Source organism: Urocampus carinirostris, chromosome 13, assembly GCF_059441175.1.
Source record: "Urocampus carinirostris isolate Australia breed hairy pipefish chromosome 13, RoL_Ucar_1.0, whole genome shotgun sequence".
Classification (NCBI taxonomy): domain Eukaryota; kingdom Metazoa; phylum Chordata; class Actinopteri; order Syngnathiformes; family Syngnathidae; genus Urocampus; species Urocampus carinirostris.
The window spans coordinates 30709624-30726884 of NC_142361.1; the positions used below are offsets into that span (position 1 = coordinate 30709624).

Here is a 17261-nt window from a genome sequence, read left to right on the forward strand (position 1 = left end):
TATTTTTGACCCATTTTTAGACTGCAGTGTATCTAAAATGCATTAAAACTACTGTTTTTATAAATAAAAAACACTTTACCTTTGGAAATTCCACGATAGACGCAATGTTAGGTCAGCAGGGCTTCCCAGCAGTTCTTTGATGACGTCTTGTCTGCTGGGGGGACTTATCCTCCAGACTGAGCCTGAACTGCCCTCAATCATGGCTGTCACAACATCCTCATAACCGTAAAGTGAAATAAACTGCATCGCTACCTACAAGAAAAAACAATTTCAAAGTGAATAACGAAAAAAAATACTCTATACTGAATATGACGAATGTTCTTTAGCGGGGTTCCTACAGCTTAGGGCAAGTTAAATTCAAGACATTTTAAGACTTTTTCCAATACCTTTTAAAATCAAAGACAAAGTCGACAAATAAAAAACACAATTGAAACAAACAAGACCAAAAAACCCACAGTAATTAGAGGCAATTTTAAAGAAACATTTTGTTGTTATTCAAAAAAGAAATTACATTTTAAATCGAATTTTGCCCCGCGTGTTATGATTACCGATGTGAATCACCTGCATTGGCAACAACCGCTGTGGGCTCTGATTGGCTCCTTGTCCCTATTTAAACCTAGTCCTGTCACTCTCCTGTTGTCAGTCCGTCTGCGAACCTCTGTTGATACAAGGCAAGCCTTTTTTGACCCTGAATCCTATCTGTCCCATTTTTGCTCCCGATTGTCTCCGTCTACGACCTGTTTTGATCCCGACCACGTCTGCTCCCCTCGACCCGGCTTACGACCCATTTTTGATCCCAACTACGTCTACTCTCCCGTCCTGGCTTACGACTCGTTTCCGACCCCGACCACGTTTTTGCTCTACCTGTCCCGGCTACGACCTGTTTTCCTGTCCCTGACACCGCCATCACTCGCTACTGAAGATCCACTTCCGTATTCGGATCACAAACCGAGTGCAAAAACGACTTGTTTCCCGCGTCCGGCGAACACCGGATCGTGGGCGCAACCCTACCTCTTTCTTTCAATAAAACTGGTGGTAAACGTTACCCAATTGGGTCCTGGTTCCGTTCTGGTCGTGACACCACGACCCTACTGAGGATAAGCGGTGCAGATAATAAAAGAATGAATGAATGAAATTGCATTTTGGTCCAGTTGAAAAACTTTCCATCTGAAAAACATCGCTCTCCAAAGTTTAAGCCATGGAAAAAAATAAACAAAAGAATATCCGCGTTACATTATGGATCCTCAGTCACTACAGTTAGATAACTAATAATTCCAAAGAACTTGTCTGATACATTCATGAAGTACTTTTATCATAATGCATGAGAAATTAATTTTTTTACTAAATCGTTTGATTTCAAACAAATATAAATCCTATTATTAACGTCTTCACACTTTTAAAACTTTCAGAAATGAAATTTAAGACCTTTCATTGCCAATGAATGCTTTATTTTTAGAAGAATGAATTTGATGCCTTTTAAGACTTTTCAAGTAACCCTGTTTAGATATTTCTGTCTAGCTAATAGTTGTATACATTTTCCTTTCAGGGGAGTTAAATAATTTTAGAGAATATTCTCAATGAACCGATATTAATTAGAATTAATCCTCATTTTCATATTGAAAGACAGTAGGCTTAAATTAGAATTAAACGTGCAACTTTTACAAGGAGAATGGCCACTTCATCATCAGTGTGTGATGTAATTATCATTATATTTTTGTTTAATGGCACAGTTCCAACCTATGCCATAAATAAACACACCATGTGTCACGGTTGCCATGGTGCCCAATTGGCCCCGCCCGTGTGGCGCCAGCTGCGGCTTGTTGACAGATTGGCTTTCCGTCTACTTAAGCTCAGTGCTCTCATTCACCCTTTGTCAGTCTATCAACGAACCTCTGCACCCACAAGACATGGGTTCTGTCCGGTTTCATGCTGGTTTCCAGTCCGGTAAAGTTCCTGTCTATTTTTGTCCTGTTTGATATCGATCACCTGTTTCGTTCCTGTCTAGTTTGTCTTGTTTAATTTCGATATCCTGTTTTGATATCAATCCTGTCTGTCCCGTCCTGTCCGGTATCGAACCCATCCGTCCGATATCTGCTCGTGCAATTGGTATTGATCTCGCTGGCTTTCTGTCATTCCACGCCAGACTGCTGCCTTACGTCTTGCGCCCAACGATCACCGAATCACTGCGTTAACGTGCATGACTGCCCCATTTCCCGTAAAATAAAAGCTTGTGTGAGAAACGTACCGCATTTGGGTTCTACTCATGTTCCGGTTCATGACGCCATGTCATAACATTCAGGCAACTTCTAGCAGGATTTCTTAGGTAAATGACAATTATTCATTTTCGTTTGCATGAAATTAAGATAACTGTATTAATGTTTTTTAAGGATATTGCGGGGATGGGCTTAAAATCTGAAATAATTGACATTTTTTTAAGGCATATGTATCCATACAGCTATACTCTTTGAACTGTGGATGTGTTAACATAGGAAAACAATCCTAACATCACGGTGGGTGGAGTCAACTTCAACTTACCCCATATTGTTTTTTTAAACTGATTAAACATGTCAACGAATTATAAACATAACAGTTTAACGAAAAATCAGTAATGGACAAATTAACAGGGTTGGGTAGGGTTACTTTACCTTGATTACTTTCAATTACTTTTGGATTACTCCAATACCAAATATGCTAATAAAAGACAAAAGGAACTAAATATGAATAAAATGACTCAATTTTGTGCAGGGTTGGGGAGTAACGGAACACATAGAACGGCAAAAATTATGTTGGCAGGCTGTTTGGATTTATTTTCATTTTGTTTCTGTCGCATTTTACGTTAGTTTTGCCGGAGATCAAAGCCAGGAGAGAAAGCTTACCACGTGTTGTGAGTCATACTTTTATTCATATTTAGTTTCTTATGTCTTTTATTAGCATATTTGGTATTGGAGTAATCCAAAAGTCATTGAAAGTAATCCATTTAAAATAACCCTAGCCAACCCTGCAAATTAAGCATGTACAGTGGAACCTCGGTTTTCGAATGCCTCTCAGTTCGAACAAATCGGTTCTTGACCCAAAATTTCGAGAAATTCTTGCTTCGCTTTTCGTTCAAAAAATCGGAGTTCGAACGCCGGTACGCTAGGGGCGATGCTGAGCGGCGTACGGGTGTAGACTGCCCCCACCCCTTGTGAAGAACTGTTGTCACGTGACCGCGCACTTCTTTTTGCTTTCGTTTTTAATATCGTTGAACGGAGTGTTTTAACCCCTAATTATGCCTCGGAGGAAGCAAGCAGCAAAGTTGCTACAGGTGAAAAAAGAAGAGTAGTGCGTACAACTATTGCATTTAAAAAAGAAATAATAGCAAAATATGAAGAAGATGTGCGAGTTTCCCTTCTTTCGAGGGAATAGAGCATGGCTTCTGCAGACCACCACAAAGGTAAGAAATCCTATTCATAAATCTTTTCTTTATCCTTTAACCGCTCACCACTTGTTGTGGAGACCTCGCTGCTAAATGACGTGTAAACAACCTGATTTTTTTATTTTTACACGTTCATGTTAGCGTAATCTTTCGTACGGAAGATTACGCTAACGCGAACGTACGATTAGCCTGGGTCAGCTTCATGTTTACGTTCATGGTAAGCCTTCAAGGATTTGGAACGGATTAAAATGATTTTACATTACTTTTAATGGCAAAAACGATTTTCGGTGATCCACCAAATCGGTTTTCGAACAGGGTTCTGGAACGGATTATGGTCGAGAACCAAGGTTCCACTGTATAAATCATGACTCACCGCATTGTTTCCAAACTTTTTACTCAGTTTTTCATATTCCAACTCCGTAAAAGGTTGTATAGACTGCTGCTGGACACTCATGGTGAAGAGAGGCTATAATAAAAAGTACATAAAACAAGAAATGTCAACGGTATTCAAACAATGAAAGAACAAGTTTGTCATGTTGCACTCCCTTTGTTAAGGGCCCAAGCAACGACTGGAATTTTGCTTATTTCTTTCATGCACAACATTGCAAAAAAGGTATGAGCAGTAAGAAATGTCGATTACCTCATATCCTCCTAGCTTTACAGTGACAGTGACATCGATGGGCTGGTTTACGACACCCACTACAGATCTGACTAATGAAATAAAGAGTAGTGGAAACCATATAATGCAGATGAGGAAGAGGATGATGAGTCCACCCATTCCATATTTCACCATCTTCTTTTTCTTTTGTCCTTTAGGCTGTGGATATCTCTTAGGAGGGAAAAATACATGTTAGGATATGGATGCGATTTGAAATTCAATTTAGTGCAGTAAAACACACTGCTGAAAAATAAAATTCATTATAATAAAATCTAAGAATAGTTTGTTTTTTTAGTTTTAAAGGAGGATCTGCTCTGGTCAATTCAAACCAAAAACATATTAGGTTTTGTCCTCTGTTTTAGAGTTAATGTCATGATTACTGATGTGACTCAGCTGTGATCGCTCATTTGGCGCCAACCGCCGCAGGTTCTGATTGGCTCCCTGTCACTATTTGAACCCAGTCCTGTCAATTCGCTGTTGTCAGTCCGTCTGTGAACCTCAATGTATACTAGGCAAGCCTTTTTCGACCCTGATTCCCACCTGTCCCGTTTTTGCTACTGTCTGTCTCCGGCTATGACCTGTTTTGATCCTGACCACGTCTGCTCCCCCGTCCCGGCTTACGACCTCTTTTGTCCCCGACTATGTCTACTCTCCCGATCTGGCTTACGACTCGTTTCCGACGCTGACCACGCCTTGCTCTCCCAGTCCCGGCTACCGACCAGTATTTTCCGTCCCTGACACCGCCATCGCTCGCTTCCGTCTTCGGATCCCGTCCAGTGAACACCGGATCGTGGGTGCAGCCCTTCCTCTTTCCTTCAATAAAACTTGTGGTAAACGCTACGCTATTGGGTCCTGTTTCCGTTCTGGTCCTGACAGTTAAACCAATCAATATACATTTTAAAATGAAATATTTTTTTATTAAAGTCCTTTTAAATATGTAAACATTACTTATTTTAACCATTTCAGATTTGTGTTGTACGTTATAAAGGAAATTGTTTTTCAAATGAGATAACACTTGGCGTCTGAGCGCATAAATATTATTGATTTTATTTATTTAAGTAATGGGTTACATTTGAATAAAATATATAGGTTCATAACTGTATTTAGGAAACCATAGCTATACTTTAAAGTACTGTAATCCATCATTTACAACAGTTAATGGGGCCCAGAACCCCCTACAATATGCAAAAATCTGCAAAATAGCCTCTTTTCCCCCATTTTTAACATACACTCCCTTGGCCCCGCTCGAAGCATTCGTCGATCAGGATAATGGATCAGGGTCGCCTTTTAGGCAAAGAAAACTCATTAAAAAATTAAAAAAAAAACACAGCCGCCAAGCTTAACACAAATTTGCTCTTTCCACCCCAGTACTAAGCAGCAGCCAACCAGGGATAATGGATCACAGCTAAAACATTGCAGCTCAAATTAGGCGGGACATATTGGCACACTTCAGCTGCCCAAACAGAAAAGAAAATGTGCTCTGCCAGCCCCCACTCTTAGCATTAGGCGACCGGGGATAATAGATTGCGGCCACAACTTAGGCAGGCCAGAACAGCATGCCTCCCAACAAAAGGGCCTTCTGCTGGTCTCAGCTCAAAGCAATATAGCATTGGGGATAAGGGGTCTCAGTTGAACGATTGCCACCAGTTTAAGCGGGAATAATGGAAATAAGAGACGCCATGCGTGACACAAATTTGCTCCCTTGGCCCAGCTCTCAGCAATATTTCACCAGCGATAAGGGATCACGGCCAAAACAGTTAGTTTAAAGTGCAGTTAGTTTAAAGTGGGCCTCAATGATGCGCTTCAGCCGCCCAAACCGAAAATAAAAATGCGCTCAGTGATCCTGCATCCAACACAGGCAGCACTATAAATATTACAACTGAAAAGTAATCTAAAAAAATATGCAATATGAAATATAAAAGTACATTTCAAGTGATAAATTTATTGGGAAACAGAATATTAAAATAATTTATTTCTAGTTTTCTGTGCAAAAATAAAAGGAACGTTCATTTAATATTACAAATTCTGTCAGGACCAGAACGGAAACAGGACCTAGTTGCGTTACGTTTCTCACAAGTTTTACTAAAGGAAAGAGAAAGGGCTGCGCCCACGATCCGGTGTTCGCTGGACACGGGAAGCAAGTAGGTCTCGTACTCGGATTGTGATCCGAACACGGAAGTGGATCTTCCGTAGCGAGCGATGGCGGTGTCAGGGACAGAAAAAAAACGGTCGGGACTGGGAGAGCAAGGCGTGGTCGGAGCCGGAAGCGAGTCGTAAACCAGAACGGGAGCGTAGACGTAGTCGGGGACAAAAAGAGGTCGTAAACCGGGACGGGAGAGCAGACGTAGTCAGGATCAAGACGGGTCGAAGTCGGCGGACAGACAGGAGCAAAAAACGGGACAGGTGGGAGTCAAGGTCGAAAAAAGGCTTGCCTAGTGATCACTGAGGTTTGCAGACGGACTGACAAAAGGGGATTGACAGGACTGAGTTCAAATAGTGATTAGGAGCCAATCAGAACCCGCGGCAGGTGGCGCCAAATGAGCGGGCAGAGCCGAGTCACATGAGTAATCATGACAACACATTTTTTTATTTTAGGACATCTTAATTCATGAAGAACTTACCTTCTCAGTCTCGCGGCTACATTTGATAATAAAAATATTTGCATAAATGTCCTCCACACACATCCAGTCGGACAGAGACAGTGTAGTATCAGTCCAAACCCAATCCATTACTGCTCGCAGTTCCACAAGGAAAGGAACCAGACGAAATCTACGCAAACAAACAGACACACACAATAAACAGGCAGTACTTGAAAAGGGGAAGATTTATATTTTGCGTTTTGTTCATACCCTTGGAAGAGAAACAAGTTGAGGTATCTGTAGTTTTTGGTGAGGAAATTTCCAAGTATACGAGTCGGGTACCCGCAGCGTATCTGATACGCCGACAGGGCAAAGTAAATACACTTGACAAAGTACCACAACTGAGCCACAAAGTTCTGATTGAATCTCCTAAAAGAAATGGGTAAAGGCAGTTATGGCGATTCAAAAGAAAAAGTATTTTCATTTTTGCGATCAAAACATTTGGTTTTTGCACCAAAATGCACCTTTCAGTGACAGCAGGCAGGATGAAGAACATCCACAAGTGTATTCCAAATACAAGAACAACCTTGAATAAAAGAGAAGAAGAAGAAAAAATTATTAACATTTTTGTACAATGCATTTCTTGAAAGGGGGCCACTGGCTATTTTTGTTTTAGTTTACTGCTTGTATCACTCAATTAATATGTGGGTTCTATGTAATATGTGTTATTTATACCTGGTTCAGTAAATACAGTGGCTTCCGAAACTATTTTTTTTGCCACAGTTCAGACTTCAAACATAAAGATAAAAAACTGTAATTTCTTGTGAAGCATCAACAATGAGTGGGACACAATCATGAAGTGGAACACACTTTATTTGATATTTGAAACTTTTTTAACAAATAAAAAACGAAAATGTGGTTATGCAAAATTATTCAGCCCCATTGAGTTTATACTTTGAAGCGCCACCTTTTGCTGCGATTACAGCTGCAAGTCGCTTGGGGTATGTCTCTATCGGTTTTGGACATCGAGAAACTGATATTTTTGCCCATTCCCCCTTGCAAAACCGCTCGACCTCAGTGAGGTTGGATAGAAAGCGTTTGTGAACAGCAGTTTTCAGTTCTTTCCACGGATTCTCAATAGGATTGAGGTCTGGACTTTGACTTGGCCATTCTAACACCTTGATGTGTTTTGGTGAACCATTCCATTAAAGCTTTTGCCATATGTTTTGGATCATTGTCTTGTTGGAAGACAAATCTCTGTCCCAGTCTCAGGTCTTTTGCGGACTCCATCGTGTCCTGTATTTGGCTCCATCCATCTTCCCATCAATTTTAACCATCTTCCCTGCCCCTGCTGAAGAAAAGCAGGCCCCAAACCATGATGCTGCCACCACCATGTTTGACTGCGGGGATGGTGTGTTGAGGGTGATGAGCTGTGCTGCTTTAACGCCAAACATAACGTCTTGCATTGTTGCCAAAAAGTTTGATTTTGGTCTCATCTGACCACAGCACCTTCTTCCACATGTTTGGCGTGTCTCCCAGGTGGCTTGTGGACAACTTTTAACAGCACTTTTTATGGATATCTTTAAGAAATGGCTTCCTTCTTGCCACTCTTCCATAAAGGCCAGATTTGTGCAGTATACGACTGATATTTGTCCTATGGACATATTCTCCCACCTCAGCTGTAGACCTCTGCAGTTCATCCAGAGTAATCGTGGGCCTCTTGGCTGCATCTCTGATCAGTTTTCTCCTTGTATGAGCTGAAGGTTTAGGGGGACAGTCCAATCTTGGCAATATTATTGCTTGCAAAGTGCTCCTTGGGATGTTTAAAGCTTGGGAAATATTTTTGTCTCCAAATCCTGCTTGAAACTTTTCCACAACATTATCTCGGACCTCCCCGGTGTGTTCCTCGTTCTTCATGATGCTCTCTGCGCTTTAAACAGACCTCTGAGACTATCACAGTGCAAGTGCATTTATACAGAGACTTAATTACACACATCGTTAGTCATTTAGATCAACATTGAATCATTCAGAGATCCTCACTGAACTTCGCGACAGTTTCCTGCACTGAAAATAAAGGGGCTGAATAATTTTGCACACCCACTTTTTCCTTTTTTATTTGTTAAAAAAGTTTAAAATATCCAATAAAGTGTGTTCCACTTCATGATTATGTCCCACTTATTGTTAATGCTTCACAAGAAATTACAGTTGTATATGTTTATGTTTGAAGTCTGAAATGTGGCAAAAAAGTCACAAAGTTCAAGGGAGCCAAATAGTTTTGCAAGCCACTGTAGATGGAGTAATTGAGAAAGCATCAAATTAAATCCCTGAAATCCAAGTTTTTCACAGTTTTGCATTGCTCAATATTATTTTTTATTCAGTTTTTAACATATTGTTTATATTCTTTATATTAATTATTCTTAATGTTTGCCTGTAAAGACCACCGTGAAGAAGATTACGATTTGCATCAATTTACACCTTTTTCTGAAGATTCACCATTGAAATTTCAAATTGTAGGGAAAATTCATCGCTGGCTCAAACATTCTTTATTTTCTGGACTGTAAGACGTGCAGGTATATACTGTACGACCCACCATAAACGGAGACCCCTTGCAAAATATTTCAATTTATAAGACGCACCTTACTTTACTTACCTTAACGATTAGATTTTATTGTAATGACGCATTTCCAATTTTATTTACTGTATTTCCCATCTGCAAGGTGCACCAGATTACAAGGCGCACCTTTGAATTTCTGGCAATTCTTTGTTTTTTAGGGGCGCCTTATAGTTCCGAAAATACAGTCTTTGTTTTGACTAATCAGGCTATAGATTTGCTTAAACTTATACTGGAATCATAGTAAATAAGGAATTACAAAACAAAATTCGAAATGCCAGGAAAATGTTTGACACATGAACTGTTATACTGAATTGAGAAAACTACCACGGGGCATTTAGTGATGTGTATAAAGTGTTAAATGCACCTGAAAAATGAGTTTTCCCAGAACGGCCTTCCGCAGATACAAAGCTCTGTCGATGATCATGGTGGTAAACTGGATGAGAAGCATCACCAGAAATGCTTCAGGAACTTGATCCTCTGACAAGGTGGAGGCGATATCAGCTGCTGCGCTATGTTTCTAAGGTAACATATAAAACAAAGTAATTAAGTAATGTGCTATCGTGCTATTAAGTACTAGCAGGGAAAATCTCATCTCATCCCATCTCATTAGCTGCACCGCTTATCCTCAGTAGGGTCGCGGGGGTACTGGAGCCCATCCCAGCAATCTTCGGGCAGTGGGCAGGGGACACCCTGAACTGGTTGCCAGCCAATCGCAGGGCACACAGGGACAGACAACTCGCTCATTCACACCTAGGGACAATTTGGATCGGCCAATCCACCTGAAATGCATGTCTTTGGAATGTGGGAGGAAACCGGAGTGCCCGGAGGAAACCCACGCAAGCACGGGGAGAATATACAAACTCCGCACAGGAAGTCCGGTAGCTAGATTTGAACCCAGACAGGAGGTTCCCAAGATCTTAGAACTGTGCCGCACACGCGCTAACCACTGCGCCGCCGTGCTGCCTAGCAGGAAAACTTTTTTAAAAAATGCAAAATACAAAAAAATGTAATTGTAAATGACTTTGTGTAAAATATATTTTCATGTGGGGGACCCAAACAGACTAGAGTGGCACCAAAACAAAACATGGGCCATAGTTTACCCATGCCTGGTTTTGACTGTTTGACGCACTAGCAAAACTCTCGCAGGTTTTTATTGAACAGTATTATGCATTATCAAATGCACCGTTTTTGGATGTGTGAATACATTTATCCAGTTTATGGATTTACAATAGAAAAACAATTTGAAATTACTCGATTGTGTCAAGAACCGAAACAGATGCGTGACGATTCTCATACAAGCTTTATTTTACGGGAAATGGGGCAGTCATGCACGTTAACCCAAAATGCCAGTGATTCGGCGATCGTTGGGCGGAAGACGTAAGGCAGCAGTCTGGTGTGGAATGACAGGAAGCCAGAGGCCGACGAGATCGATACCAATTGCATGAGCAGATGTCGGATAGATGGGGTCGATAGACAGGACGGGACAGACAGGATTGATATCAGGACTGGAGACTGGAATCCGATAACAAGCATGACAAGGAAACGATACCAGACACTGGAGAACGAAATTAAACAGGACAAACTAGACGAGAACGCTACCAGACACTGGGGATCGATAACAAGCAGAACAAAATAGCCAGGAACGAAACTGGAGATCGATATTAAACAGGACAAAATAGACGGGAACGATACCGAACAGGAAACACAAGCGGGCAACCGGACAGAGTCAAAACCCACGTCTTGCGGATGCAGAGGTTTGTTGACGGACTGACAAAGGTTGAGTGAGAGCACTGACATCAGTCAACGAGTTGCAGCCGTGACAGATTGAGTTAATGGCAGCACAGCAGCGCAGTGGTTAGCGCGCGTGCGGCACAGTCTGAGGTCATGAGCTTGAACCTTCCTGTGCGGAGTTTGCATGTCCACCTCGTGCCTGCATGGGTTTCCTCCGGGCACTCCGGTTTCCTCCCACATTCCAAAAACATGCATGTCAGGTTAATTGGCTGGTCCAAATTGAGCAAATGAGTTGTCTGGCAACCAATTCAGGGTCTCCCCTGCCCACTGCCCGAAGATGGCTTGGATGGGCTCCAGCACCCCCGCAACCCTACTGAGGATAAGCGGTGCAGATAATGGATGGATGATTGAGTAAATTGTGCTTGTTCTCGGTCAGAAGAAGCACAATCTTTTCAACATTTTTACTTCTTTCATTAACTCGTGTTTCTTATGTTGAGTAATAACTACAGATAATTTTTTGTTCTTGAGCAATGAAGTACAAATGATAGAATTTTCTTACGTTAACGTAAGACAAGTTAGTTAAGGATGCACGATACTGATAACAGAGGATATACAGCTTCAAGAGATAGATACCAACCAATAAAATCTTATTTTGTTAGTGACAAGAATAACTGTAATAACAAGAGATCGTTAAGTGAGACCAAAAAAAATCATAGTACAGAAAGTAGATATGCATATACGGTAATTACGAGTGTGTTCACATTGACCCAATAATTAGCGTGCCTAAATATAGTGCAAAACCACTTTGGCTGGGGTTGCTCCAATTAAATATACAGTGGAACCTCGGTTTTCAAACGCCTCTCAGTTCGAACAAATCGGAGTCCGACCAAAAATTTCGAGAAATTCTTGCTTCGCTGTTCGGTCAAAAAATCGGGAGTTCGAACGCCGGTACGCTAGGGGCGACGCTGAGCGGCGTACGGGTGTTTTAGCCCCTTATTATGCCTCAGAAGAAAGTCCGTGCAAGCAGCAAAGTTGCTACAGGTGAAAAAAGAAAAGTAGTGCGTACAACTATTGCATTTAAGAAAGAAATAATAGCAAAATATGAAGGAGGTGTGCGAGTGTCTGATCTTGCTAGGGAATACAGCATGGCTAAATCTACGATCAGTACGATACTAAAGAATAAGGAGGCTGTGAAATCTAGTGATGTGGCTAAGGGAGTGAGTTCTATAAGCAAGCAACGGCCGCAAGTTTTGGAAGAGGTTTAAAAACTTTTGATGATTTTCCTCTCCCCACCGTCCACCTGCGCCTTCTGCTGACCACCACAAAGGTAAGAAATCCTATTCATAATTATTTTCTTTATCTTTTTTTTTTTATTTTTACACGTTCATGTTAGCGTAATCTTTCGTACGGAAGATTACGATAACGCGAACGTACGATTAGCCTGGGTTAGCTTTATGTTAAACATTCAAGGTAAACATTCAGGGTGTTGGAACGGATTAAAACAATTTACATTATTTTTAATGGGAAAAATGATTTCGGTGATCGAACAAATCGGTTTTCGAACAGGGTTCTGGAACGGATTATGGTCGAGAACCGAGGTTCCACTGTACTGTATGATTACATTATACTCACTCCAAAGGCCCAAAATCCAAAGACAATGACGATGAAGTCGATAACATCAGTCAGGAACATGAGTGCATAGACATCGGTCGCGACACGATAATCCCCTTTGAGTGTATTAAAGAAGAAACTCTGAACCGGCTTGTAAAGTTGCTGAATCCTGTCAAGACGGGCGGATCATTAAATAAAGTAATCATCGCAGTGATGAGATTGCTTTAGTTTATAAATATCAACAGTCGTTATAAAGAGTAAACCAACCCCAGGATAAATCCTTGTTTTGTTTTGTGTCGGGCAATTCGCATTTTAATGTTGGTTACTCCTTTCCTTTTGACTTTCTTCTTTCTTGTTGGAAGGTCTTTGCTGGAATCTGCATTTTCTGAAAAATAGTTACAATGTATAAAGCAAAAAAATAAACCAGCACGAGGAAAATAAATCACAGATTCCACACTGAGTGACCAGGATGAAGCTGCAAAAATGACTTTGGGCCTGGTCCGTGGGTTGGTTGGATCCCTTAACCACTAGGGTCGTAGGGGAACCATTTCCTATGGTGTGTCTTGGGCAAATCAAGTTAATTTAAGTCACATTTAATTTGTCATGATTGCTGATTCAGGGCTCCTGCGAATGCCCTGTTGGTCTGATCTGATCTGCATTTTTTATATAGCGCTTTTCAAGTCAATGACTTCCCAAAGCGCTTTACATTGTGCTTCACATTTCCCAAAAGCGGCCGTGATCTGTGCAGCCATGTAAGGCGCTAACCTGCTTATTGGGGGTAATTGGGGGTTCAATGTCTTACCCAAGGACACTTCGGCATGTAACACGGACAAGCCGGGATTCGAACTGGGATCCCTTAATCCTAAAACGATTGCTCTACCTCCTGAGCTACTGCCGCCACAGCCCTGAGCGCTGATTGGTTCCCTGACTCCTTTTAAACCCCGGCTTCCAAGATGAAGCTGTCAGACCGTCCTGAGAACCTACGCTTTCAGCTAGGCAAGCTCTGTACCTTCCAACAATCTCCTGCCCTGTTTTCTCCTGCCTGATACCTGTTACCTGACCTGTTTCTGGACCCGTTTCTGCCCTGCTCTTCCGTCCCGGCCATCGACCTGTTTTGCCCTGTTACCTGCCTGATACCTGTTGCCGAACTCTTTTCTGGACTCGTTACTGCCCTTGCTCCTCCTTCCCGGCCATCGACCTGTTTTCCCGCTGCTTACGACTATCCTCGCTCGACACGGAAGTGCCACTTCCGCGTTCCAGCCATCAGCTACCCGTGTCCGACGATCATCGTATCGTGGAAGCAAGCACTGCTCTCTTTCTCAATAAAATTGAGTAAAAGTGAACGCTATTGGGTCCTGTCTCCGTTTCCGGCTTGTGACATTGCGAGGAAAATAAATCATAAATTCTATACTGAGTGGCCAGGATGAAGCTGCAAAAATGACTTTGGGCCTGGTTCGTGGGTTGGTTGGATCCCTTAACCACTAGGTTACAATTACACCATCCCCTGATCTTAAACCAACATGCGGGAAAGGAAAAACTCAAAACCTTAGCATGAGGAAAATAGGAAACCTTGAGAAGGGGCCTCACAAGTGATATCTAAGATACCCAGAATGCAGTATATTTAGCATTGGGTAACAGTACACAAACTATGGTCAATAAAAGAAAAACAAGCACAGCCTGGTGGCACCAATCCCTCTCCAGGCCAACACATGTTTCCACCCAGTCTCGAACCGGGTTCCTTTCTCATCTTAGACGGATGTCCTAACCACTGCAATACAAAAGCATGACCCTGGGCTTATTCTATCCAAACAGCCCAAGATGGACTAAAGTCTATCAAGTGAGCGGGTGAGTAGGAACTATAAGACCTTAGATGCGTGACCAAACTATAAACAATGATGGCAAGTACCGTAAATTCCGGAATATAAGCCGCTACTTTTTTCCCTAACTTTCAACCCTGCGTCCTATTCAGTGATGTGGCCAATTTATGTAATTTTTCTAATGGCCGCTAGCGGCGCTCAAGTGTTGCTACCATTAACTGCCCTGTCAAAGCTATATTATTATTATTAAAGCTTTGAAAACTCTCTCGGTGTACAGTCTTTCTTTATAAATATGTGTAACCCATGTATAATATGTATTTGCAACTGTATATTTTTGTAATGTATTCATTTGTATTTATTTAAGACACTTATTCTGATATGTTTTGCACGGGTGAACAAAAATGAGGGGCGGAACAAACGCGGGGTGCCGAGTTTAAGTGGGGACCGCTAAAGGTGAGGGACAGACAAGGAAGGAGTTGCGTGAGTAAATGTGTTCATCTGATATATTTTTCCCACCCTTACCTTTAGAAATATACACTTTTTTCCTTGGATTACTTTCAACGGGACCCGGACTCTGCAGGTCTGCATCAAACCTTAAGTACCGGTATCATTTTCTGTTCATTTTGCCGGCTGTGATTTTTAGACTGTGGACTTTATTGAAGGACATTTAGTTTCAATCGCGGGACTTGAAGTCGGGTTTGGGTTGATTTTGTGTCTGTGTTACATGTTTAAATTTGGGCGCATGCGGCTTATATACAGGTGCAGCTTGTGTATGTACGAAATCGGTTTTCCCCTTAAAATGTGGTGGGTGCGGCTTATAATCAGGTGCGCTCTATAGTCCAGAATTTACGGTATGTCAATTTTTGGTGCCTTCAACATTAAACTGTACATTCCTTATTGTACAAACCTGTAGATGTCTGTTTTTTAGGCTCTTTGTGTTTCTTGCGTAAGTGGAGGCCACTCCTTTTCTTTGTGATTTCCTCAAAGACCTCTTCTTTGCTTCCGTTTAGTCCATCTTCTTTTACACTCCTGGAATTATTCGACTCTGATATACTTTCTTGTCTTTCCACGGATGCTCGTGAGTCAGCTGGTAAAACCTGTAGAGCAAACTAGTAGTAGAAAAGCCATTCAGATGACCTATAGTTTTATTTCTTACCTTTTGATGTTCTCCCTGGTCATTGATATTTAGGTTTTCTGTAGTAGATGCTGAGCTCAATCTGTCATTGTTTTGTCCCTTTCCGTTCTTGTCTTTGCCTGAGGAGTTACTTTGTTCAACAAAAGGGTCTTTGTGGTCCCACAAGCCATAACGCTGTAGACAAATACAGTATTAGGAATAAAGTAAAATTTGTAATTGCTAATGTAAAAGCACTTCTTAGCATGGAATGCAAAACCACATGAGCTTTCAATATTGTAACCATTCCACGTGCAAACAAAACTCTGAAAAGTATGTAGCTGTATAACCTCATAAAACCTTTAACATTGATTAAGTCTTTATTATAAATCTTTGGTTTGTCTGTGGTGAGCTAAGTATGAAATTAAAATGTGATTATGGGATGAACATTCACTTTGATTAACTATTAAGTTTAAATTTGTCACGAAGGGGGAAGGGTATGACCGGACCAGAACGGAGGCAGGAGGCAGGAAGGGAGAACTCAATTGCGTAGGATCAAAGCTTTTATTTACCAAAATAAAAGTTGTCCAAAAACTCCGGGACAAAACAGAACAAAAACATTCTTACAATCAGAATGGTCAGGTACAGGTTTCCTCCGACTTAAACTAAACAGGACAAGGCATAACAGAACAGAAAAGGTGTAATGAGCCAACACCCGCAATACCCACCACCCAACCTTAAATAGCAGCCATGAAATTAGCTGATCTGCTTCAGCTGGTGCCCAGGGGGCGGGGCAGACCGGTCGCCACAGCGACCATAACAAAATTAGCATGCAGCTATAATAAACTTTGATCTTGCATTTTACATTGTACTGTAATCCCTCATTTGTTGCTGTAACCCAGACCAGTAAATGTAAATGGTCTGCCTTTATATAGCGCTTTTCAAGTCAATGAAGACCTCCCAAAACGCTTTACAATGTGCTTTACACTATTCCCTTTTACACACTAATTAACCAATAACACCGTCACCCATGTAAGGCAACTACCTGCTATCAGCGGCATTAGGGATTCAGTGTCTTGCCCAAGGATACTTCGACATGTACCACGAAGGAACCGAGAATCAAACCTGTGACCTCTTGATCCCAAGACGATAGCTCTACCTTCTGAGCTAATGTCGCCCTTAAACCAGTAAATTTGTAAGCCACATCAATGAATTATCCATTAACCGGGATAATTGTGTGCAGATAATACATATTATGTGTAAGCTTATCCTAAGTAGGGTCGCGGGGGTGCTGGAGCCCATTCCAGCTATCTTCTGACAGTGGGAAGGAGACACCCTGAACTGGTTGCCAGCCAGGCCATCAATGAACTATGATTAGTGTTATTTAAATTATATGATTCATGATTACCTTCCCTGTTTTAAAGAAAGCTTGACTTTCTAAAGAACAGGTCTGCGTTATACTAAAGAACTCACCATGAGCAACGATCTATGAAAGAAAAGAGCCAGTAGTTGAAGAAGATCATATCTTATGTAGTTATCTGTCTTCTCCAGACCCAGGATGCGAGGAACAAAGAAAGGCTTATCTTCGTTTATCTTCATCTCATAAACACTGTTCCATGGAAAAAATCCAAACTGAAAAAGGTATTTCACTACAACCATCACCTGTAGAGAAGCATATAAATTGTTTTGAGTAACACATACAGCATGACACTCAAAAAATGATGC

At 41.5% G+C, this 17261-nt stretch overlaps 1 protein-coding gene across 1 annotated transcript in view; it reads right to left on the reverse strand.

The window, feature by feature from the left end:
• piezo1 (piezo type mechanosensitive ion channel component 1 (Er blood group)) overlaps positions 1-17261 on the reverse strand; it is a 77429-nt gene that overhangs the window by 6253 nt on the left and 53915 nt on the right. Inside the window, exons 38-49 of the mRNA XM_088352022.1 lie at positions 17010-17198; positions 15582-15734; positions 15333-15522; positions 12876-12993; positions 12630-12777; positions 9631-9783; positions 7177-7238; positions 6923-7081; positions 6695-6842; positions 4056-4244; positions 3789-3881; positions 80-252 (exon numbers count right to left, since the gene is read on the reverse strand). Of these exons, the coding sequence (XP_088208148.1) occupies positions 80-252; positions 3789-3881; positions 4056-4244; positions 6695-6842; positions 6923-7081; positions 7177-7238; positions 9631-9783; positions 12630-12777; positions 12876-12993; positions 15333-15522; positions 15582-15734; positions 17010-17198 (1775 nt within the window). The remainder of the gene's footprint in view (positions 1-79; positions 253-3788; positions 3882-4055; positions 4245-6694; positions 6843-6922; positions 7082-7176; positions 7239-9630; positions 9784-12629; positions 12778-12875; positions 12994-15332; positions 15523-15581; positions 15735-17009; positions 17199-17261) is intronic.